Genomic DNA, 21,000 nt, shown 5'->3' with positions numbered 1-21,000 from the left:
AAAGGAAAAGCGTGCCTCTCCCTTCCTGTCCCTGCTCGGGGAGCCAGTCATGACAGTGTTAGCCGCTGATCTAGAAAATCAAAGGGTGCCTGACATATGATGCCCAAGAGATCCCTATCACAAATTTTGTTATTTTAATCCTGTATCATTACTTAAATAAAACATAATTATAAGTGTTTTTGAACATAGATACTACTACAACAGAATTCTCATCAGGTTATACATTAATTCCATCGCAGGAAAAATAGAAATGGTAGCTTTTTCTTTTCTTTTTAAGTGCTATGGTAGAACCCAAGATTTACATTTCAAACCACATTGAGAAGTGGAAAAAATATACAGAAAGAAATACAGCTCCCGAGTTTGGGGGAAAAAAGGCATTTCAAATCTTTATTCTGCTGCAGACGGAGAAAAACACAATAAATTATACATAAGCCAACTTCATATTTCAGGTATCTTTTTCTTTCTTAAATTATAATACTAAACTAATGATTTCTGTAGTTTCCCAATTTACTCAATATAACGAATTATATTCAGTTGTAAAATTCAAAATTCAAAGAAATCCAATTAAGCTAAGTAAAAGGTATGGTGATACAAATATGGTTTTGAGCTTCAAAAAGTACCTTTGGGAAATTCCCAAAAAAAAAAAAAGGAAATGAAGAAAACCCACAAACGCATTTGATTTGGTAAGACAAGTAAATTACATATATCCATGTGATTTTGGAGAAACAATATTAACACATATATAAATAATGAAATTTTATTTTACAAGGGATTCCCCTTAGCCATCCAGCAGGTTAATATTACAAAATTAGCATAATTCACAGAATTTGCTTAGGGCAGTTTCTCAACCTCAGTAATTCTGACATTTTGGGCCAGATCACTATTTGGCGGGGGTGGGGGGTGTGGGGGCGGGCGTCAGCTCTCTGCATCTCTGCCTGTACCCACTAGATTCAGGTGGTGTTCTCACGCCAGACATCACAATCAAAAATGTCTGTAGACATTGCCAAATGATCCCTGGAGACAAAACCACCCCAGGTTAAGAATGACTGGCTTTTAAATGATAAATGTCTAACTATTACATTGTTTTGTGCACCTGAAACTAATAAAAAATTTTTTTAAAAAGGACTAGCTTAGAACTAAAAAGACCTTCTGATAAAGGTTTTGTACTAATGCTAAAGAAAAAAAACAAACAAAAAAAGCACTTAAAATGCAATAGTTAACAATAGTTACAGTATGAAACACCATATTTCAATCAAATACTATAAAAATAAAATCTAATCATAAAAACTACCATGCCTACCCAGAGAGATCCTTCTTTTTTCCTTACATAAATGAGCTCCATATTCCAAAATAAATATTTAAAAATAAAATTATTATGGAGCAAGCTCATACCAGACCATTTCTCTTCAAATAATACATTTAACTTTGATAAAATACAAAAAAAACAACTGCCCTCTGGCATTAGAGTGAAAAAAAGCAGGCAGACTATAGAGGAGACTCAAAATTTGAAAAATGGGAACAATACAAAAGACAATCCAAAATTGCTCAACAGACCAAAAAAAGGAAACTGTGACGTAGTCTCAAAAGAAAAAACCACAATGGATACCAACTTAAGGATGATTCTGATGTTGGAATTGGCAGAGAATTTTAAAGAGGTCATTATAATTATGCTTAATGAAGTAAAGAAAATATGCCCACAGTGAAAGAGAAAATAGCAATATCCCACCAGCGAAATAAAAATTATTTAAAGAAAAAAAAAGAATCAAGTGGAAAGTCTTAAAAATACTTTTAAAAACTTAAAAAGATAATATCTGAAAAATAGTAATTCATAGGATGAGCTCAACCAGCACAATAAAAGACAGGAAATCAGTAAAACTGAAGACAGAACAATAGAAATTATCTAAAGAACAGAGCTATTGAAGTTTGAAAAAAATTAAGAGAGCCTCAAGGACTGACAGGACAATATCAAACATTCTGACATATGTCTAACGGAGTCACAGAAAGAGAGGAGACTGAAAGGGACATAAAAAGCTCTTGAAAGAGTCATGTTTAGAATGCTTCCTATTTTGTTGGAAGATAAAATTTACAAATCCAAGAAGTTTTTAGCAAAGTCCAAGCAGGAGAAATATGAAGAAAACCATGCTAGGTTCATCTCAATCCAAAAACAAACACACTGGGGGTTGGGCAGGAAAAGTAGGACAAATAGAAAACACATGAGATGGTAGAAATCAATCCAATTAGCAGTGATGATAAATATTAACAGATGAAAATCTTAGACAAAAATTATCAAACTAGATTAAGAAAGGATTGCCACCTACATGCTGTTATAAGAGACATACCTAAAACATAAACGATGAAAAAATAAATAACAGGAAAATACTAACCAAAAGAAAACCTATCTAATCATACAAAACAGAATTTAAGGCAAAAAGAATTACTAGCAGTGGAGGTGGTTACTACACAATGATAAATGGTTCAAATCACCTGAAAGATGTAACAATTCCAAACTCTAGGTACCTAACAATTCTAAATTTGTATGCAGCAAATAACTATTTCAAAATTAAACACTTATAGAATTAAGAAGAAATTCACAAATCCATCATCATATTGGGAAATTTTAACATACCTTGTTTAGTAACTCATAGACCTAGCAATTCAAAACTCAGTATCAATATATAAAATTGGAATAGCATAATAAATTAGCTTGACCTTAGGGACATATAAAATATGCATGCAATACATGCAACTACAATTGGAGAAAATAATCTTTTCAAGTGGACACAGGACATTTCTGAAAGTTGATCATGTACTCAGCCATAAAGCGAGCCTCAACAAATGTCAAAGGATTGGTGTCATATTCTCTGATCATAAAGTAATTGAATTGAAAGTTAATAATGACAAAAACAAAACACCAGACACCTGAAAATTTAAAAGCACATTTTAAAATCACTCATGGATTACATAAAAAAAATCATGAAGGCAAATACAAAATGCTTCAAATTTTATAACAAAGTAACTATATATAACAAAGCTTGTAGAATGTAGGTAAGTAGGTACATAGAGAAAACCCAAAGCCTTAGATGTTTAACACTAGAAAAAAGACTAAAAATTAATAAGCTACGCATCCAAACTCAAGGAGTTAGGGGACAAAAAATCCACAAAAGTCAAAGCAAAAATTAAAAAACAGAAATTTCTGAAAACAAAACAAATACATCTAAAAAAAGATTAAGAAAGCCAAAAGATGGGTTTTTTGAATAAATGAAAGTGATAAACCTCTGATAAGATTTTTAAAGAAAACCAAGGGGCACAAATAATGTTGTGAGTGAACACCAGGACATAACTGCTGATACTGCTGAGATTTGACAGAAAATAAGAGGATTTTATGAACAAAGTTATGCTAAACATTTTTAAAACAAATATTAAATGGAAAAATTTATGAAAAAATAAAACTTTCACAAATGACCCCAAATAGCCAAAGCAATCCTGAAAAAGAAGAGAAAAGGCAGAAGCATCACACTTCCTGATTTCAAACTATATTATAAAGCTATAGTAATCAAAACAGTATGGCAGTGGCATAAAAACAAATGTGCAGACTAATGGAACACGAATTAGAGCCTAGAAATAAAAACCCATGCACAGACGGTCCACTAACATTTGACAAAGGAACCAAGAATATTCAGCGGGGAAAGGATGGTCTCTTCAGTCGATGGTGTTGGGAAACTGGATAACCACAGGCAGAAGAGTGAGACTGCAGCCCTACCTTACACCACTCACAAAAGTGAACATGAAACAAATTAAAGACTTAAATTTAAATACCAAAATGTTAGAAGCAAACCAAATATCCATCACTAGGAATCTGGTTGATTAAATTATGGAACCATGATACCATAAAAAATTATACACTGTAAAAAAACAACCTCTCTGTTCAGATACACCTTCAAGATACAAAGTTAAGAGAATAAAGCAAGGTGCAGAATAGTGCAGATATTGTGCTACATGCATTAAAAGGGCAAGGAGAATAAGACCATGCTTTTATATTGTATAAAGAAACTCTGGAAAGACAGACAAGAAACTAAAAAATAGTTACTTGTGGGAGTCGAGAGATGGAGTGAGTGGGGGAGTGAAGGGGATAAGAATGGAAACAAGATATTCGACTGTACTTCATTATTTTGATTTGAGAGAGGTGAATGTATTTCTCACTAAAAATTTCTTAGTAATTGAGAGTTACTAAATTCAACAGTATATGCATTAGTCAAAACTCAAATGATATAATGTGCATTTCATTACCTGTATGTCTTTTATCTCAAAAGGGAAAACAAAAAACCGAAATACTTACCTCTAGTTAATTAGATACACACTCAATATTTAGGAAGTGAACTGTTGTCATGTCTGTAATTTACTTTGAAATTCATAAAAAAACAATAATATGAATCAGTGCATGGACAGAGGGATGAATAAATATAAGACAAAGCCAAGTACCATAAACTTAATTGTGGACTCTAGATGGCAGAAATAGGCATGGTCAGTAAAAAATTCTTTCACCTTTTCTGTATGTTTGACAATTTCATAAGAAAATGTTAAAACAGAGAAATGTTAAATTTTTAAAACGGAGAATCCATAAATCAGTAACTTAACCAAAAAAATGATCAAAGACACAAACAGGTATTTAATAGAAGACACGAATATTCCATAAATATCTGAAAAGTTATTCAGCCCTACTTGTAATCAGGGAACCACAAATTAAAACCACCTTGAGATACCATTTCTCAGGCATCAGATTGGCAAAATTTTAATCAGTACCAAGTGTTGAAGAGGATATGGAAATAACCCAAAACCCAAACGTCCATTAACATTAGAATGCACTATTAAGTCATGGGACCTCAGCCACAGGGAAGAATCTCAAATACATTTTAAGTAACCGATGCCAAGTAATTAAAGAATACAGTCGGTATGATTCTGTTTATATTGAGTTTAAAAACAGGCTAAACTAAACAATACGTTATACGTGCCACCATCACCTTTCACAGGGGTAACTGCAGAAGTCTCCTTCCTGGTCTCCCTGTTGCCACCCTCTAACCCGTACCAAAGCAACCATTTTAAAACCTACCGTTTAAAAACCTACGTTAGGCTAAGTTGTCCTTTGCTCAGAATCTCCCTCAAGGTGAAGGCCAAGAATCCCAGCCCCCTTGGCACTGCCTGTCCAGTTCCCACTACCTCCATCTCTCTCCCTTGCTCAACATGCTCCAGCCACACTGAACTCGTGGTTACGCCTCCAACTGGCCGAGCTGGCTGCAGCCTCAGGCCCGTCCCTTAGAAGCCACGTGGCTCACTCTCAAATCTCCTTCAGGTCAAGAACTCAAACCTGACATCGCCACTGTAGAGGCTCACTGGGACGCTCTACAAAATAAAGTACAAAGCACTCCCTTTCCCCCTTACCTTGTTTGTCATGCTCCATCCAATCACCATCTACCTGACCATATATTTCAGTTATTTAGTAATCCACGTGGGAAGAACTGTTATTCGTTTTGCTTCCTACTATACCCTCAACACCTAAAAGAAGCCTAAGTAAGGGCTTACTGACATTTGAGTGAATGAATGACCTTTTTATAAAATTACTTTTTAAACAATAAGCACTTAATTACAACATTAAAAAGTATTTCAATTTATCAAATCATAAATTGTGTTATTTTCACAAAGAGGCATGAAAAGGCAAACTAAATATTACTAGGTAAAATACGAAGCATATATGCCTTACTCTGAATGTAAACCATTTGTTTCCAAAGGGAAGCAAAGCAATAGGTACCATGTATCCCCAAAAATAAGACCTAGCCAGACCATCAGCTCTAATGCGTCTTTTGGAGCAAAACTTAGCATAAGACCCGGTCTTGTTTTACTATAAGACCGGGACTGGGATGGGATGGTGTGGTGTGGTGTGGTGTGGTGTGGTGTGGTGTGGTGTGGTGTGGTGTGATACTGGGTATAATAATGTAATATAATACCGGGTCTAATAAATATAATATAATACCAGGTCTTACATTAATTTTTGATCCAAAAGACGCATTAGAGCTGATTGTCCATTTAGGTCTTATTTTCGGGGAAACACGGTAGGAATCCAATTTGCAAGAAATTAAAAACTAATTTTAAAGAAATCAAGAAAAGCAAAGTATGTCAGATTTTTACAAAGCAAAACTGAAATAAAGGTATCCTTTGAATCCCAAACGTCCAACTAAATTAATGTACTCTTGCTGTAAAGCTAAAGTAGAAAGCATTTCCTAACTCAGCAAAACAAGAATTTATTACTTGCAAGCCAACAGGGAAAAAAAGAGGGGCAAACAGTGCAGGTTGGAAGGAATCTCAAGGATTATCTACTATGAGCCTCTTCATTTTTACAAAAAAAGAAACTGAGGACCTCTAGTGACCTGTGAGGAACTCAAAAGTATTCTGTGTCAAAATTAGCAATAACGGAAAAACACTGGGAGCAAATGAACCATTTTGTTCAGTTGTGATCCTTGTTATAGTAAAATTTAGCTTTCATAGAATTAGAGACAAAATACATCTCCATGGAAACAATATTCTCAAGCATAGATGTGAGGCTGAGAAGCATGTTTCCCTATGCCGGTCTTCATATCCTAAGTATACACACAGGATTTAGGGTGAGGAGGGAGTGAAAGGAGCAAAGCTTTGTAATTTGACAGTTCTGGACTTGAATTCCAGCTTTCCCAGACTCAAGTAGGATCTTACTTGATCCTACTCAGTCATGGCCCTATCTGGTCCTGTTTAAGCCCCAGTTTTTTATCAGGAAAATGGGGATAACGCAGACCTATCTTACAAGTTTGTCAAGAATATAAAAAAAGTACAGGTCATCTAATTCAGAGATCGATACATTTTGGCTACTGAACGCAGGCTTTCTGACATTTTATTCAGAGTTGCATAATGCTGGGTAAGAATCACCACCTCTGATTGCCTGTTAGTTTTATGACTAACATATTATCAATAAACTAGCCTATAACCAGAATTCTACTAAGAGCAGGGGAAGGTGCTATTGTAGCTATCAGTAGGAATTTATCAATTAGTTGACAGCTGCCATCAGGTATTCCTACTTGTTTGAGGTAAAATGAAAGGATGCTTAAGATTTTTTTTTTAAGATGTAAAGTTGAGTGATCTCTTTCTGACCACAGTGTCATGAATCCTGATCAATTACACAGTCTCAAAACCAAAGGATCTTATAAGGCACCCGGTAAGAATCCCCTCCGCTGTATATTAGGTTATGTTAAATGACCACTTCTGCTTAAAAGCTTCTAGTTTAAACCAGGCTTTCACTCAAACTGATAGCAGTTTACGTGTATTATAGTTTCTGACTCCTCCAATTATCAGAAAGGGCTTTTATTCCCCCACTTAGAATGGACAGGTGATGGAAAAAAGTGAATGATATATGTAAGTGCCACACCTCACTCACATACTTTTGGAAATAAAAATCTGTAAGTATTGTTTTCATTTGTGGGGTAAGAAAGGATATTATTCTATTTAATAACAACATAATATAAACAGTCAAGTAATATATAAAATAATATAAAAGTCAAGTTCCAAAAACCCACCTTGAGGCTTATATTTATATCCTCATAACAAAACAGGTCTTTCCAACTCTCACTAATTAATACGTAAAACACAAAGAAAACATACCTGGGATGATATCATTGATATGCAAGAGAATTGTACTTTCAACACTTGCAAAACTACAAAGCTGTACTCCATCAAATCTTCCGTCCCAGTTGCCAATAGGGTTATCCTAGAAATTAAGTAATAGAATAAACTTCAAAACACTCCTCAATAAAACATCAATGTTAACGTCTGCATTTTCCATGATAGGATCCTCCAAAACATTTTACACTGGTAAATATATCAGGAATAACTGCCACCATAATACAATATTTTGTTTGTTCATTTGTTGTTGGGTTTTTTTGGTTTTGTAAAAACGAGACAAGCATAATCAAGCTATTGTAAATCCACAGACGAGCAAGGAGTCAAAAGTATTTGTCACACTTTCCTGGGTAATAAATACTAGCCTATATAATAACACCCGCCTGCATGAGGAGATTTTTTAATATACTCTTCTACCCAGACATCTGTCCCTAATTAACCCCAGCCCAGCTTGCTCTAAACACTCCTTTACATTCCCTGAGCACTTAAATATTCAATTTGAACTCCCAGATGCCCTTCTGTACATAGTCTATTCTTCATTGTTCTTTTGTCATTTTACAGGTATGCAGGAATTCCTTCCAAAACAGAGACTTTCATATTTAATTATTTCATATTCCAAGGTAGCACCAACTAGTTCAACGCTGTCCATGGACTACATGAAGACACGGACCGTCAGACAATAACCTGAGCACCAAAGTGAACACCGTGCTAAATGCCACTGGAAATAAGTGTAGATGAAGAATATTGCATTTGCTGGAACTTTCCTTTCAGGATCGCACGAGAGGGGGTTGGAATGAATGCGTGCACAAGCCAAAGGGAGGACAGAGAGGCAGCGGGAGAAGCTGGTGGAGCAAACCTCTAGGCAGCCGGAGCCAAGTAAACAAGGTGATCCCTAGACAACCATCGAAGAAGAAGGCGCATCTGGCTTCTGTCAAATTTGAGGCCCAAGTGACCAGAAGCCAGGGAGACTAACCCCAGTGACCAGTGGCCCTCTTTCTCCAACCTTCCCTCCACCAGCCCACAATCTCTCCTCTAACTTAACACTGAAGGTAAAAGAACAAGGGTTTGAAGGTGTGTGCAATTGTTAGCCCTCCTGACGGAAGCACAGGCTTGACTTTGGCTCTAACTTTTCACGTGGTAAATATCCAGTAAATGTTTGTCTAAACAACATAGTAACTAACATTTGTCGAACTGATGGGTATCACATAGAATTTTCTAAAACTTCCAAGAACCACGTAAGAGAAATGTATGTTAGAACACTCATACCCTAAAAAAAAGCATATCTGAATAGATAAAAATAATCACCACAAACATCGTGAGTATAAGAGTCTTATTTCTCACATCCTCTCCTAACTCATTCTAGTGTTTAATAATTCTGCATGAATTTCCTTCTTTATACCTAACAAACTCTTGTCTATATTTTCAATCTATGATAGAAATTGTTCTCAGCGTTTTTCTTCTCCTTCTCTTAGTCCAATAGGTCCATTCAACTTCCCAAATTGGAATGTACCCATTATTAACAAATATGAGTGTAAGGTAACATTACAAACGAGTGAAACAAACAAAAGGACAAACACCGTATGATTCCATTTATATGAGGTACTTAGAGTAGGCACATTCACAAAGACAGAAAGTAGAATAGTGGTTGTCAACATAATATTAGCTGAGGAGACTGAGCGATGGCAGTTAGTGTTTAATGGGGACTGAGTTTCATTTTGAAAGATGAAAAAGTTCTGGAGATGGATGGTAATGATGGTTGTACATCAATGTGAATGTACAATGAACAGTAAACTTAAAGATGGTTAAAAAGGGGGCGGCTGGTTAGCTCAGTTGGTTAGAGTGCGGTGCTCTTTCTTAACAAGGTTGCCGGTTTGATCCCCACATGGGCCTGTGAGCTGCGCCCTCCACAACTAGATTGAAACAACTACTTGGAGCTGATGGGTACTGGAAAAACACACTTAAAATAAATAAAAGTTTTTAAAAAATAAAAATCCCTAATTCATTTTTTTAAATGGTTAAAATAGTAAGTTTTTTGTTACATATATTTTAGCACAATAAAAAAAATTTTTTGAGTGAGTTACAGCCTAAGAAATTACTCAATTGTCTTTTCCGCTAAAACAATATGCTTTTCCTCTATTCAGGTATTTTCTGTAAATGATTTTTACACTACTCATTAAAATCAGATCAGCCAGTACAATTTTGCAAAATTACAAAAAAAGAAACACAGATGACAAAAAAAAAAAAAAAACCTTTTCAAAGTAAAGAAAAATAAGACATTATGTAATATATTTGGGGGTGTTGTTTTTTTTCTATTGGTCAGCTATCATACAGCAAATTTAAAGATGGGAAACATTACTCCAGTTTATTCAAACAGGAAAAAAGAAGAAATATAATTATCTTTGCAGGCTCTTGCCCCAACCAACATCAGTGTTCCTTTAACAAAGATAAATCAGAACATGTTCTTTAAATTACTCCAAATTAGTCCATTTTAAATATCCAAAGTGTTTACTTCTACCTAAATTGGTCATAAAACTATAGATATATTCACAAAGATAATGTAATCCAAAGTTTCTTACCATGTCCACACCAACAAAATATCCTAAGCTTTCTTTTCCCGGCAAAACATCACAGAATATAACTGTTCCAGATTCTATAGTTTCTCCAAGCTTCAGAGAAACTCTGGAGTTTATTTCCAGAGGGGGAAGTTCAACCTGGCCCGTGTCCACTGGACCTGCGTAGTCACTTTCCAATCCGTTGTCATCATCTTCTATGATTTCTAGCTTGTCCAACGCAACAAATACTCCACAATCTTCATCACACTGAAACAGCTGTTTCCCTTGGTATATTCCATCAGTGAAACCTTGGCCCCGACCTTCTTCCTAGTTTTTAAAAGAAGGAAGAAAAAGTTTGATAAGTAGGTAGAAAATAGATCAATAGAAATATGATCCATAAGAAAAAAAGATCCACTCTGGGGATTTCAGGGAAATCACTGAAAAAATTCTAAATGACACATGAGAAATGTAATTATTAGCAGTTGCTTTTGAATTTAGGGTATTTAAAAAAAATAAGGAAGACGCTGCATTTGATGTGGAAATAAAATGACTTGATAATTTCAAATCATAATTCCACTGTGAGAAAGTTGGGCTGGATTCTACACTGTCATTTTAACAATAATTTTGTCATAAAAAGAAAATGTTACTTTAAAATAACAGTAACGTTAGCACCATTTATTGAGCGCATACTATGTGCCAGCCACCATGCTAAATCCTGAATCAATGTAACACAAAAACCCCGCAACCTGTGTACTAGTATCAATATTTTACAGATGAGGAAGCCCATTCCGAGAAGTAGCTTCAGTAAGTAACCCAGTAGCCCAGCTACTAACTGACATACCTGCGATTCAAATCTCCAATTGCGTTAAAATCATTGCTTCAGAAAATTAAATCAAGAAGAAAACAAGTCCTGAAATTCTATTTGCAAGAATGTCAAAATGTAACTGGCATTTAAGTTCTCGAGAATCAACATTAATTTTGAAAACATATCACGAGTTCTTGGTTCCCTTTTCAGCAGAAATAAATTCCCAGATGACTTTCACATATATCATCAGGGACAATTATCAGCAAGTTGAAATTGCTGCAACTTATCAAGAAAAAACTCTTAGATCCAAATTCCATCACTTAGTAGCACACAGTAAGAGAAAAACTGGGAAAGCCACCGATGATCATGTCGCAAGATAATGAACAGTTCTGTGAAGTGATTAATTAGTTGATAATCGGTAGCGTTCGTTTTTAATACAGACGATGTTAACATTTCTCAGGTATGAAAATCTTTAATCATTGCACGCTGTTTTCATTTCCTACTGTGGGAAGTAGTTTTTTTAAAGTTGTCAAAGCATCGTCTTTGTATCATCTCAATTTATTACTAGAAAGTAGTCAATCCTAAGGATTATGAACATTAAAAACCACAGAAGATGCCTGGGAACACATCTGGTATTTAAAGGGGAAAAAAACTACGTGCGTGCATGCATACACACACACACACACACACACACACACACACACAGCTCACTACAATGGTTTTAGCAAACTTACCAGTAACTCTACTCCGAAGAAGATCCCAGACACTGTCCTCTCCGCTAACAAGGGTCCCCTGAAGCGCACGACTCCAGGAAACTTCTCTTCCCCAGATCTCAGCTGTACTTTCACCGGGCAGCCCACATCTATGTGGAGGCCTTTGCTTAGTCTGCTCCTGTCTTTAAACAGGCCGAACCTCTCTTCACAATTGGTAATAGCCAAAAGTAACTCTGTGAATTTTTCGCTTATTTCTACCACATCCTTTTCATCAACAAACAGAACTGCGTACGGCTGCTCTAGAATTTTTAATCCGATCTGATTTTTCTTGCCTTTTGCAGAAGGAATCCTCGAATGGCCCACAGAACGGTCTTGGATATACTGCCCTATACTCCCCTTTGGTACTTTAAGGAGCTTTTGTGTTTGTTTGTCCGTAACACTACATTCTTGAAGAAGTAAATAAAAAATCCGCTCTTCCCAGTACGGTGAAGTCACTTTTTCTTGGCTCCATAAGCCTGAACTCATTGTGATATTAACTCCAAAATATTAACTCAAAAAAAAGGGAACTACAGAGTTTGTAGTAAAACTGCAAAAGATCAATTCACTGGCAGTCCCAAAGCACGTTTTTAGCAATTTGGTGCCCATGCTGTAAAAAGACATCAAATCGGAATGCCTGGAGGACAAGCAAAAAGAAACTTTACTCTTCATTCTACACGAGCTAAAATTTTTAAAATCACATTCCACTAGTAAACACACACACACTTCCAAAAGTATCTACAAAGGTTAAAAGACATATATTACTTATACCTACTATAATTTTACATACTTAATTAAGGAGATCCAATTATAAACTATCTTCAAAGACAATATAATATTTGTTTTCAAGGCACTGAAGTTTGTAAAACAAAATTCTAGGAAAAGATAATCTCATGTATACAGAGGGAGCCAAAAAAATGTATACACATTTTAAGAAAGAAAAACTGTATTAAAATTGTAACACTCAATATATACCAATAACAAAAGATGAATACAAGTCACGTTTGACTTCTGCAATTACAAGAGGTGCTCAAAGTGATTACCATCAGTGGCCTGACACTTCTGATTATGGCGAACTACTGCTTGAGCAACATTGACCAAAGTGTCCGCTTGTCCATTTTTTGGCACCCTCAGCATATTCTGACATTTTTTAACTTTAAAAAGTAGCATTTTTAATAGATGCTGCCTAACTTAAACAGATAAGCTGCTGTATTTGGACCAAAAAACCACATAAATCAAAGGCTATTATTTCTGTATGTACACGGAGTTTAAGTAAAAAGTTATCCATCATAACTATTATGTTAAACATCTTTTATCAATAAAATATCATAAGATCACATTCTGAAACTTCAACCACAATTCATTTATCTGTGTGCCATATTTTGATAATGGAACATTTTATCTCTGACTCAGTTTCATTTCCTTAATCTTGTATATTTCGTCCTTAGGCAAATGTCAATCATATTAACCATAGCTATCATTTAATTTATCACAATCACAAATATCAGAGCTCGGAAATCTGATTATATTAAAGATATCTGAAAAAAATCAATCTGTAGTCAGAACTTGGACTGCTTAACAAGGAAATATAATTGCAGTATACTATCAAATACAAAATGCTCTTCTATCACAATTTTACCTATGTATACTAGGAAAGAATACACAAAAGATGATTTTCAGTTTCAAATGTTCATTTAAAATTGTTCATGAATACTAATCTTTCACAATTAAAATGGCGTTCTCAACCCTACTTTGGTAATTAAAAACTAGACAATCTCATTAATTCAAATTGAGACTTTAATTCATTATTTTAATGAATTAACTCACTGAAAACAACAGTTCCTATCTATTGTCACACGAATGTGGCTACTTGGTTTCTAAACACGATCCTTATCCCACCCTTCTTGGAGAGGGATCCATTTCCATCACTGTGGGTAACAGCCACAGTTGACAGCACTATCACATTTATCTGTTTTGCTCTTGCAATTAAAGAGTAAATACTCCTAAAACTAAAGAACTGAATTTTAAGTTTAATCATTTAAGTTACTGATTGAATAAATAATCTGGCAACTCTATCCACAGACTAATTTTTCCTTTAGGATGTGTTGTAAGATAATGAGGTATTCTATAATGATAAGTTTTTAAAAGCCTGTCCTTCTAGAAGCCAGTATGAGACGGGGAGATTCCCCAAGACAGGGTAGAGAATGGGGCACCCCTTCAAAACCACACTGCTGAAACATCTGTGCAACATTTAGTGAGCGCAGGGGCAGACAAGGTCCAAAGTGGTTCTCTTTTTCCTCTTCCTTTTTTTTATGTGTTTGTCATAATTCCACTTGAGGGCACTGTCTCCTTCAGCAGGAATAGGATGTTTCTATTTGCCACTTACATAAGACACCTGTGAAACCCTGCTCTTGGCACCACAGAAACAAAACCCCCAACTGAGGGTTACCCAAACAGCCACCCAAACACTCAATGTGCCCCTATTCCTTTACAAGTACCAAAACAAAGTGTTTGTTATTTCTGCTTAAAATTCTTTTTAAATTTTTCAGCAAGGAAATAGCTATATTTTTTCTTGATCACTGAATTATCAATATGAATATAAATTAGTATGTGTGACTCTCAATAGTCAAAGGTGTTTGTCACTTCGTTAAAAGGCTTTAGATTTTGCTTTCTGAGTTCCTGTATCTGCTTTCTAAAGGTTGACAGACTCCAGTTTTCCCTTGCTACCAGCCATTTTCTGTGGTTTCCTGCAGTATATACATTGACTCCTTTTATGGCCTTGTTGCTTTTCAAATTACTGCTTCTAATGAGTTCTGGGAAGCCATCTGATGAAATATGTGTGTGTGTTTAAAAGCAAACAAAACAACAATAACAAAAAAGGAATACATAAATTCTGAACAGGTCCTTTAAGGAGTAAAGTGCATAGGCTTCAGTGTACAGACATATGCAAAACTAATATTTGGTTGCTTCCAGAAGCTTGAGATGGTCAAAAAGTAACTTTTAAAAACGTGAATAGTTGTTTTGTTCTCCTTAACTGTTTTGAAATATTTTTGGCCCCCACCAAACTGTCTAAGTATGGCAATTCTATTTTGAAAAGAAATTTTTTAATTCCTAAAAATTATATCTTCCAATATTAAAATGAAGAACTTTCATCTTAATAATTATTATACGCCAACAATGCTTACTCTATTGTTCTCTAGCTTAATAATTCATGCCACAATTTAAAATGAAACCATCAGTGCTAATGAAATATTACCAAGACAAAACTGAATTACTATATGAATGCATTAAGACACTATATTTTACATGTTTTGATTACAAGAGTGTTTTCTGCAAACCATTTAAGAGATAGTCCACCGTAAAATTTGATATAACTGCGTTGGTTTATAGAAAGGGTAAGGGCAATTTAACAATGGTGATCAAGAACCACATTTTACAGTGAGCTACACAAGGGGCAGTGGTTTTTCTCTAACTTGCATTAGCACAAGTGAGAGTAAGCTTAGACACAATAATTGTCATGTTATTAGAACAGCCAAAGCAAAAGCTATAAAATATTTAAAAAGCATTATCCAAAAATAAAAAGGGCATGGTCTTTCCCCTTTTAGAAAGAATACATTAAGAAAGAATACATTTGGAACTATTGTATTAAAAATTGATTCTCTTCATTGCAACTGACAGAGAACACTGAATGGGGATCTTGATGGCTCTTAGAGGCATACAAAAGGATACATGTAATGGTCATCAATACCTCAATATAATGGCATTACAGCAGAAATATGTTAGTAAGAGACTTTCTGTCCCTTTTGAAAGAATATAATGCCAACATTCTTCTTTCATTGGGATATGCACAACAGCTAAATTACGTCTTAAGAACCCCTAGCAGTAAAAACTGACTCAAGACTATCTGGGAAAGGTTTAAATCGCATTACCAATGAGTTCTTTGTCAATCAAGAAGGTGTCAGTTTGTTTAGTATTTTTATGCACTCAGCACAGGTAGACACTGAAAAATCCAGAAGATATAAAACACAATGACTGCCCTCATTAGTGTTCTCTTAGTACCTTTCAGGGGTAATTGTTTAAAAATTGCCTCTAATAGCGCACTTCACTTGGAGCACTAATGTATCACAAATGATTCATCTGAATACCATCGTCCTTAATGCAGGCTGGAAAACTGAGTGATTATGAATATCGTGATAATTACTGTAAGTACTAAATGAAGATTACCAAAGCATTGGAATACAGGAATACATTTAACCCTAAAATCATACTGAACATGAGGCCTTGTTCTGGACAACATTTGAGATGAGGAGCAGTTCCAGGTCAAAAGTTCGGAAAATGTACCTGGTTACCTGAGCTTGTTGATGGTCTGGACTCTAAGTAAAGGAGAATTAAATTGTATTAAATAAAGCCATTAAACTAAGATATGGGTTAGAGGACACAATTACTTATCAGTTTCCTTTCTATGCAAAAAGCTGATGAAGAAATCAGTTTTATAAGAAAATATTAACGATCAGAATTACCACATTCTAAAAGACAACATATAGCACAAATAAATGGCACTTTGCAGCTATATAAAATTGATAATCGTTAACTTATCTAGAAGACAGTGTCATTTTGATTCTCAAGTTATCAGGTTTACGTTGCTCAAAGAACTTCACTAAAGAAAACAAAACAGACCTAACTCAAGAACAGTTTGCATCTCCTGAGATATCCGACCTTGTTCTAAGGACCACAGGAGGCTATCTAAATCAGAATAAAAACTACAATACTAAAATCCTGCCCCTAATTATAAATGCAAAGAGGTAGCAAAGTCAGCTTGAATACCAAAGAAAGAAGACAATGGGATTTTTCCCAAACGTTTCTGAAAAGTTAGAATAATTACCATTTTAAGAAAGACTTTCTCTCTCACTAAAAGAACAAGTTGTTATATTCCTAGACTGCAAAAGAATAGAAATCCTGAGATTCCATGAGCAGAAGAGAGACAGCTTTAATTTTTCTCACGGATTAACTTGTGATCCAAGCACACAAGTATGCAGTCCCTCAAAAAAAAAAGGGGGGGGGGTAGATTTACAAGGTTAAGGAAATGTCTGGCTCTCACACCTGAATATCCACGGCAAAAGAACAAGACTCTGCTGTCTCACTAGAGTGAAACCTGGCCACGACACTTCCAGACTGAATTCCCCAAGTCCTTCATCTTTATATTTCTGGTGCCCAAACCAGTGCCTATCAAATGGCAGGCATTCGGGACATAAGAAATGAATGACTTAATTAGCTCAGGTGACAACAGTGAAAACCAAAATTCCATTTCCTCATCCTGTTTAGTGATCAAAAGCTTTCTCCAGGTTAAAAGAAGAAAAAGAAAAAAGTGAAAGACTCAAAAGTTGAGAGTATTTCATGATTTACCTAATTCCTGAAAAATAATAATTCTAATTCACAACAAAGGTATGGTCAATTTTTACACCACTTCATTGTTACACACAAAAGAAGAGACAAATAAGGAAAATTTCACAATTACGAAAACACCCTGTTTGAGGTTCATTTGAAACTGGCTTCCTAGATTCTCACAATTTATAGATTCGCCTATAAATTCTGTATAACCAATAAAAAGCACCTCAACACATTTGCGATCATAGTGTGACAGTCAGGAACAAAATACTAATAGTTTGATGAACAGGATAATTACGCCTTTCTCTCTTCTGGTGTCAAAAGACTTCCTCCAATCAAACAAAATCACAGTTTAGGCAAGCAATCATTGCTCCAGAATGTTTGTTTTACATCACAAATGCCCTGGTCTTCCCAGCTCCTCACAAATGCTCCCGCCCAAAGGAAGGCTTCTTCCCAGGAATGCTACAAAATTTGGCAGCAGAACATTAGAGAATGTTCTGGGTGTCACCAACATTCAAAGTACACGAATTTCCTCAAGAATTTCCAGCAAATCAGTTTCTCCTAATAGTGTTCTGGTTCAAATCCACCCACTACCCAGTGGGGAACTGGCAGCTAAATTCTTAGGACCATTCAGTCTGCTTGGGATATGAGGGGGCGTGCAGAAACCCACCACGTGAATGAACACCCTCTCTCGCGGCCTGCAGTTTTCTCTGGGAGTCAATGACTGCAAAATAGCAATCTTAGTAAGATCCCCATCAGCCTGAATCCAAAAGCAAGACAGGGAATGCTCCTTAGCTGAGCTAAGGACACAGCTGTCCAGGGAGACGGGGGACAGGAGGGGGGCGGGGAGACTGACCGGCTCGGAGGCTGGAAGATGACAGCCACTCTAAAACACGCTAATGCCACGGGGTGGGACAGAAAAGATGCCAAGGACGTGAATGACCGGGCAGCTGACCCAACCGAGAAGCAAACTCAGGAACACTGTCCTCCTTCCAGGCTTGAGGATGTCTCCGCAGACCTTTACTACGGTAATAAGGAAAAAACAAACACAAGGAAAAGAAATACCTTGTTTCAACAGAGCGCACCTTTCAACGAAAGGACTCCGGGTTGCGTGAAAATCATGCTCACCCTGGAAAGAGCTAAACTGAAGGGAAAAGCAGCACACGCCGTGAACGAGGCCTGAACCCCGACCGCTCTCCCTGGACGGGGGCCACCAACACCCCAGATCCGCTCCACCCACACGCCCCGCCGCGCAGCTGTGCCATGTCACAGCCCGGGGCTCTCGATGCCAACCCGGAGGCGGGGTTAGGCCAGCGGCCCGTGCCTCAGTTTCCCCACACGTAAATGCGGGGCCCAAGGGGGAGACGGTTTCCGGCGCAGCTCCCACCGCAAGCCCGTCTCCCCCGGAGGTCCCGACGGCGGCGACCGCGCCCCCACCGCTCAGGAGCCCTCTCCGGAGGCCCGGGGACCGGGGGGGGCCCGAGCTTGGGGAAGCCCGGGCTGACGTCAGCGGGCTCAGCACCCCGCGGGCCGGACCCGCCCGGAGCCCGGACGACTAACGGGCCGGCCCGGAGGGCCCGACGGCCACGGCGGCGACTCCCGGCACCCTGCGGTCGCGGAGGGGCGCCCGAGGGGGCCCGGCGGCCCACCGCTCGCCGGCGCGGCCGCCCGCTCACTCACTCACCTCGGGCGGCGGGCGGCGCCCCTGCCCCTCGCCTCGCCGGCCCCAGTCCCGGGCCGGCCCCAGGGCCCCACACCCACCGCCCGAATATTTACCTCCGACGCGCGGCCCCCGCGCAACCGAACCTGCTACCTGGGCCCGCCCCCACCTGCCCCGCCTCCGAGCCGCCCGGGGGAGAGGGAGCGGGGGCGGTGGGGGCGACGGCCGCACGAACCAATCACAGCCCGAGCTGCGTTCCTGCGCACGCTCTGATTGGGCCGCCCTGTGACAGACCTTCCTCCAATGGCTGCCGGCTCAGAGCGGACCGTAGGGACTTTCCGCTCCGTCAAGCTCGGTGGAGCCAAAGGGAAAGCGGAGGGAAGGGGAGCCGAAGCGGCGGATGAGGGCGGGAGCTCTGGCTGATTGGGCGAGCGGCTGTGGGTGCCGCGTTCCCGTTGGCTGACACCGGGGCGGGGCGGGGCGCCTTGCTTCTCCCCGCTCCACCTGCGGTGCCCGGGTCTGGGCTCGGGCTTAGCTGTCAAAACTCCCGCAGACGGAGAGTTTGGGGCGGGGGTGGCAAGCGGCCCAGATGCGAGCTGGGAACTGGATATCAGGATCCCATGCAAAAGCATAGCTTTAGAATCAGACCTAAGTTTGAATCCTTTGTGCTTTCAATGGGACCCCGCTTGACGTGTGAAACTGACAACCACACCTCCGGCCTCAATTTCCTTATCTGTAAAATGGAGATAATCCTATCACCTGTCTTACAAAGATTGCTGTGAAGTAGCGCGTGGGAAGTTCCTGACGCAGAGCAGGAGCTCAGTCATGTTAACTCTCTTCCTCTCTCTCCAATTGAGCCTGGGACACTTGCTGTTTCTGAACCTCTGCTGGCCACCTATCCCAGGTTGCAGGGAGGTCTCCCTACGGCGGTGAAGGGATTTCCACAGGACGCCTCACTCAGCTTTGCACCCCTGGCCACCAGCCAGGACTTGGGGTGTAGTTAAGGATCTTTCAATTAGAAGGGAGGTTTGCGATTCCCAAAGGTGCTCAAAATATTTAAGGAAGTGCTTTTTATAATCAGTCTCAGAGCTTGCAGCATGCTTTGCTGCACTGGATACTCCTGTTAATTAATTCCTTCTCCTTTGACATTTTAAGTACCAATTATAGGAGAAGGTGATTAATACTGAGGAAGGAAGAGGTGTGTGTGTGTGTGTGTGTGTGTGTGTGTGTGTGTGTGTGTGTGTGTGTTTAATCATGAGAGGGAATATTTCCCCAGTGGAAAGTGATTATTTCTGCAGATCTGGGGAATTTAAACCAGTGAGTACATAAAAGTACTCACATGAGTGATTACTAACAGTGCTAGTAAACGGGTCACCCATCTTCCTTGCCATAAGCACCCAGAATGAAATGGACATCTTTTGAAAACCTAAGCCTCAACCTGCTCTTGTCCCCCCTTAGTCCATCCTTTATCCTGTTTCCTGAGCTTCATGACCACACTGCATAGAAAGCAATAAAATGGGAACCAACAGGCCTAGCTCACAGTGTGGCCTTAGGCCACACTGTTCCCCTTCTCCATCTAGATTCTCCAATAAAGTTGGGGGACTCAGAGGTCACCATCTGGTTGTCTGGGAGAAACATTCAGCCTGAAGGTGGTTTTTGCCTGACTGTACAGTGGGGAGGGGGGAGAGGAAGTGGAAGTGGAGTGGAAGAGGATGAGTATGAATCCTTTAGACAGGGCAAGCACTCTCCCTTTCTCCCTTTTGCCACACTCCTCACCCATTCCTCCAGGCACACTTCTCTCATTTACATTATCTCCTGGCCCCTGAGGCATTTGAGTTTGCCATCCCTGGACTAGGACATTTTCCTGTTCTTGATGATGGTGGCATTTAGCACTGCTGAGCACTCCTTCAGTTACACATTCTTCCCCACCACCAGTGATCAGATCTCTTGCTCAGCCCTCCTGTCACACGTTCCCTGAATGGACAGTGTCAGGGCCTGGTTTCATCCAAGAGAGTCTTCCAAGCCAGGCCTGATAAACAGAACTTATCTCCATTACGATCTCTTATCAATTGGTAATGGCTGCCTAGAACATTGTGTTGAAAACAATTCTGAAGCTGTATCCGAGTTCCACGGGGAAGCTACGAGACCCAT

At 38.6% G+C, this 21,000-nt stretch overlaps 1 protein-coding gene across 6 annotated transcripts in view; it reads right to left on the bottom strand.

Annotated features, from left to right (window-relative positions):
- CYLD (CYLD lysine 63 deubiquitinase) overlaps positions 1-19,062 on the bottom strand; it is a 46,621-nt gene extending 27,559 nt beyond the window's left edge. For 2 of the 6 annotated variants that reach the window (XM_081032636.1, XM_081032640.1), the window contains exons 1-4: positions 18,966-19,062; positions 11,790-12,441; positions 10,275-10,577; positions 7,681-7,786 (exon numbers count right to left, since the gene is read on the bottom strand). In XM_081032636.1, coding sequence (XP_080888762.1) covers positions 7,681-7,786; positions 10,275-10,577; positions 11,790-12,293 — 913 coding nt within the window. In that variant the 5' untranslated portion in view covers positions 12,294-12,441; positions 18,966-19,062. Of the gene's footprint in view, positions 1-7,680; positions 7,787-10,274; positions 10,578-11,789; positions 12,442-18,045; positions 18,213-18,873 lie in introns of all 6 variants that reach the window. The other 4 variants (XM_081032637.1, XM_081032641.1, XM_081032639.1 and 1 more) reach the window with 3 other exon arrangements.
- Between the last annotated feature and the right edge of the window lie 1,938 nt (positions 19,063-21,000).

Source organism: Rhinolophus hipposideros (genome assembly GCF_964194185.1).
Source record: "Rhinolophus hipposideros genome assembly, chromosome: 21".
NCBI classification, from domain to species: Eukaryota; Metazoa; Chordata; class Mammalia; order Chiroptera; family Rhinolophidae; genus Rhinolophus; species Rhinolophus hipposideros.
This window is presented reverse-complemented; position numbering and strand designations above follow the sequence as displayed.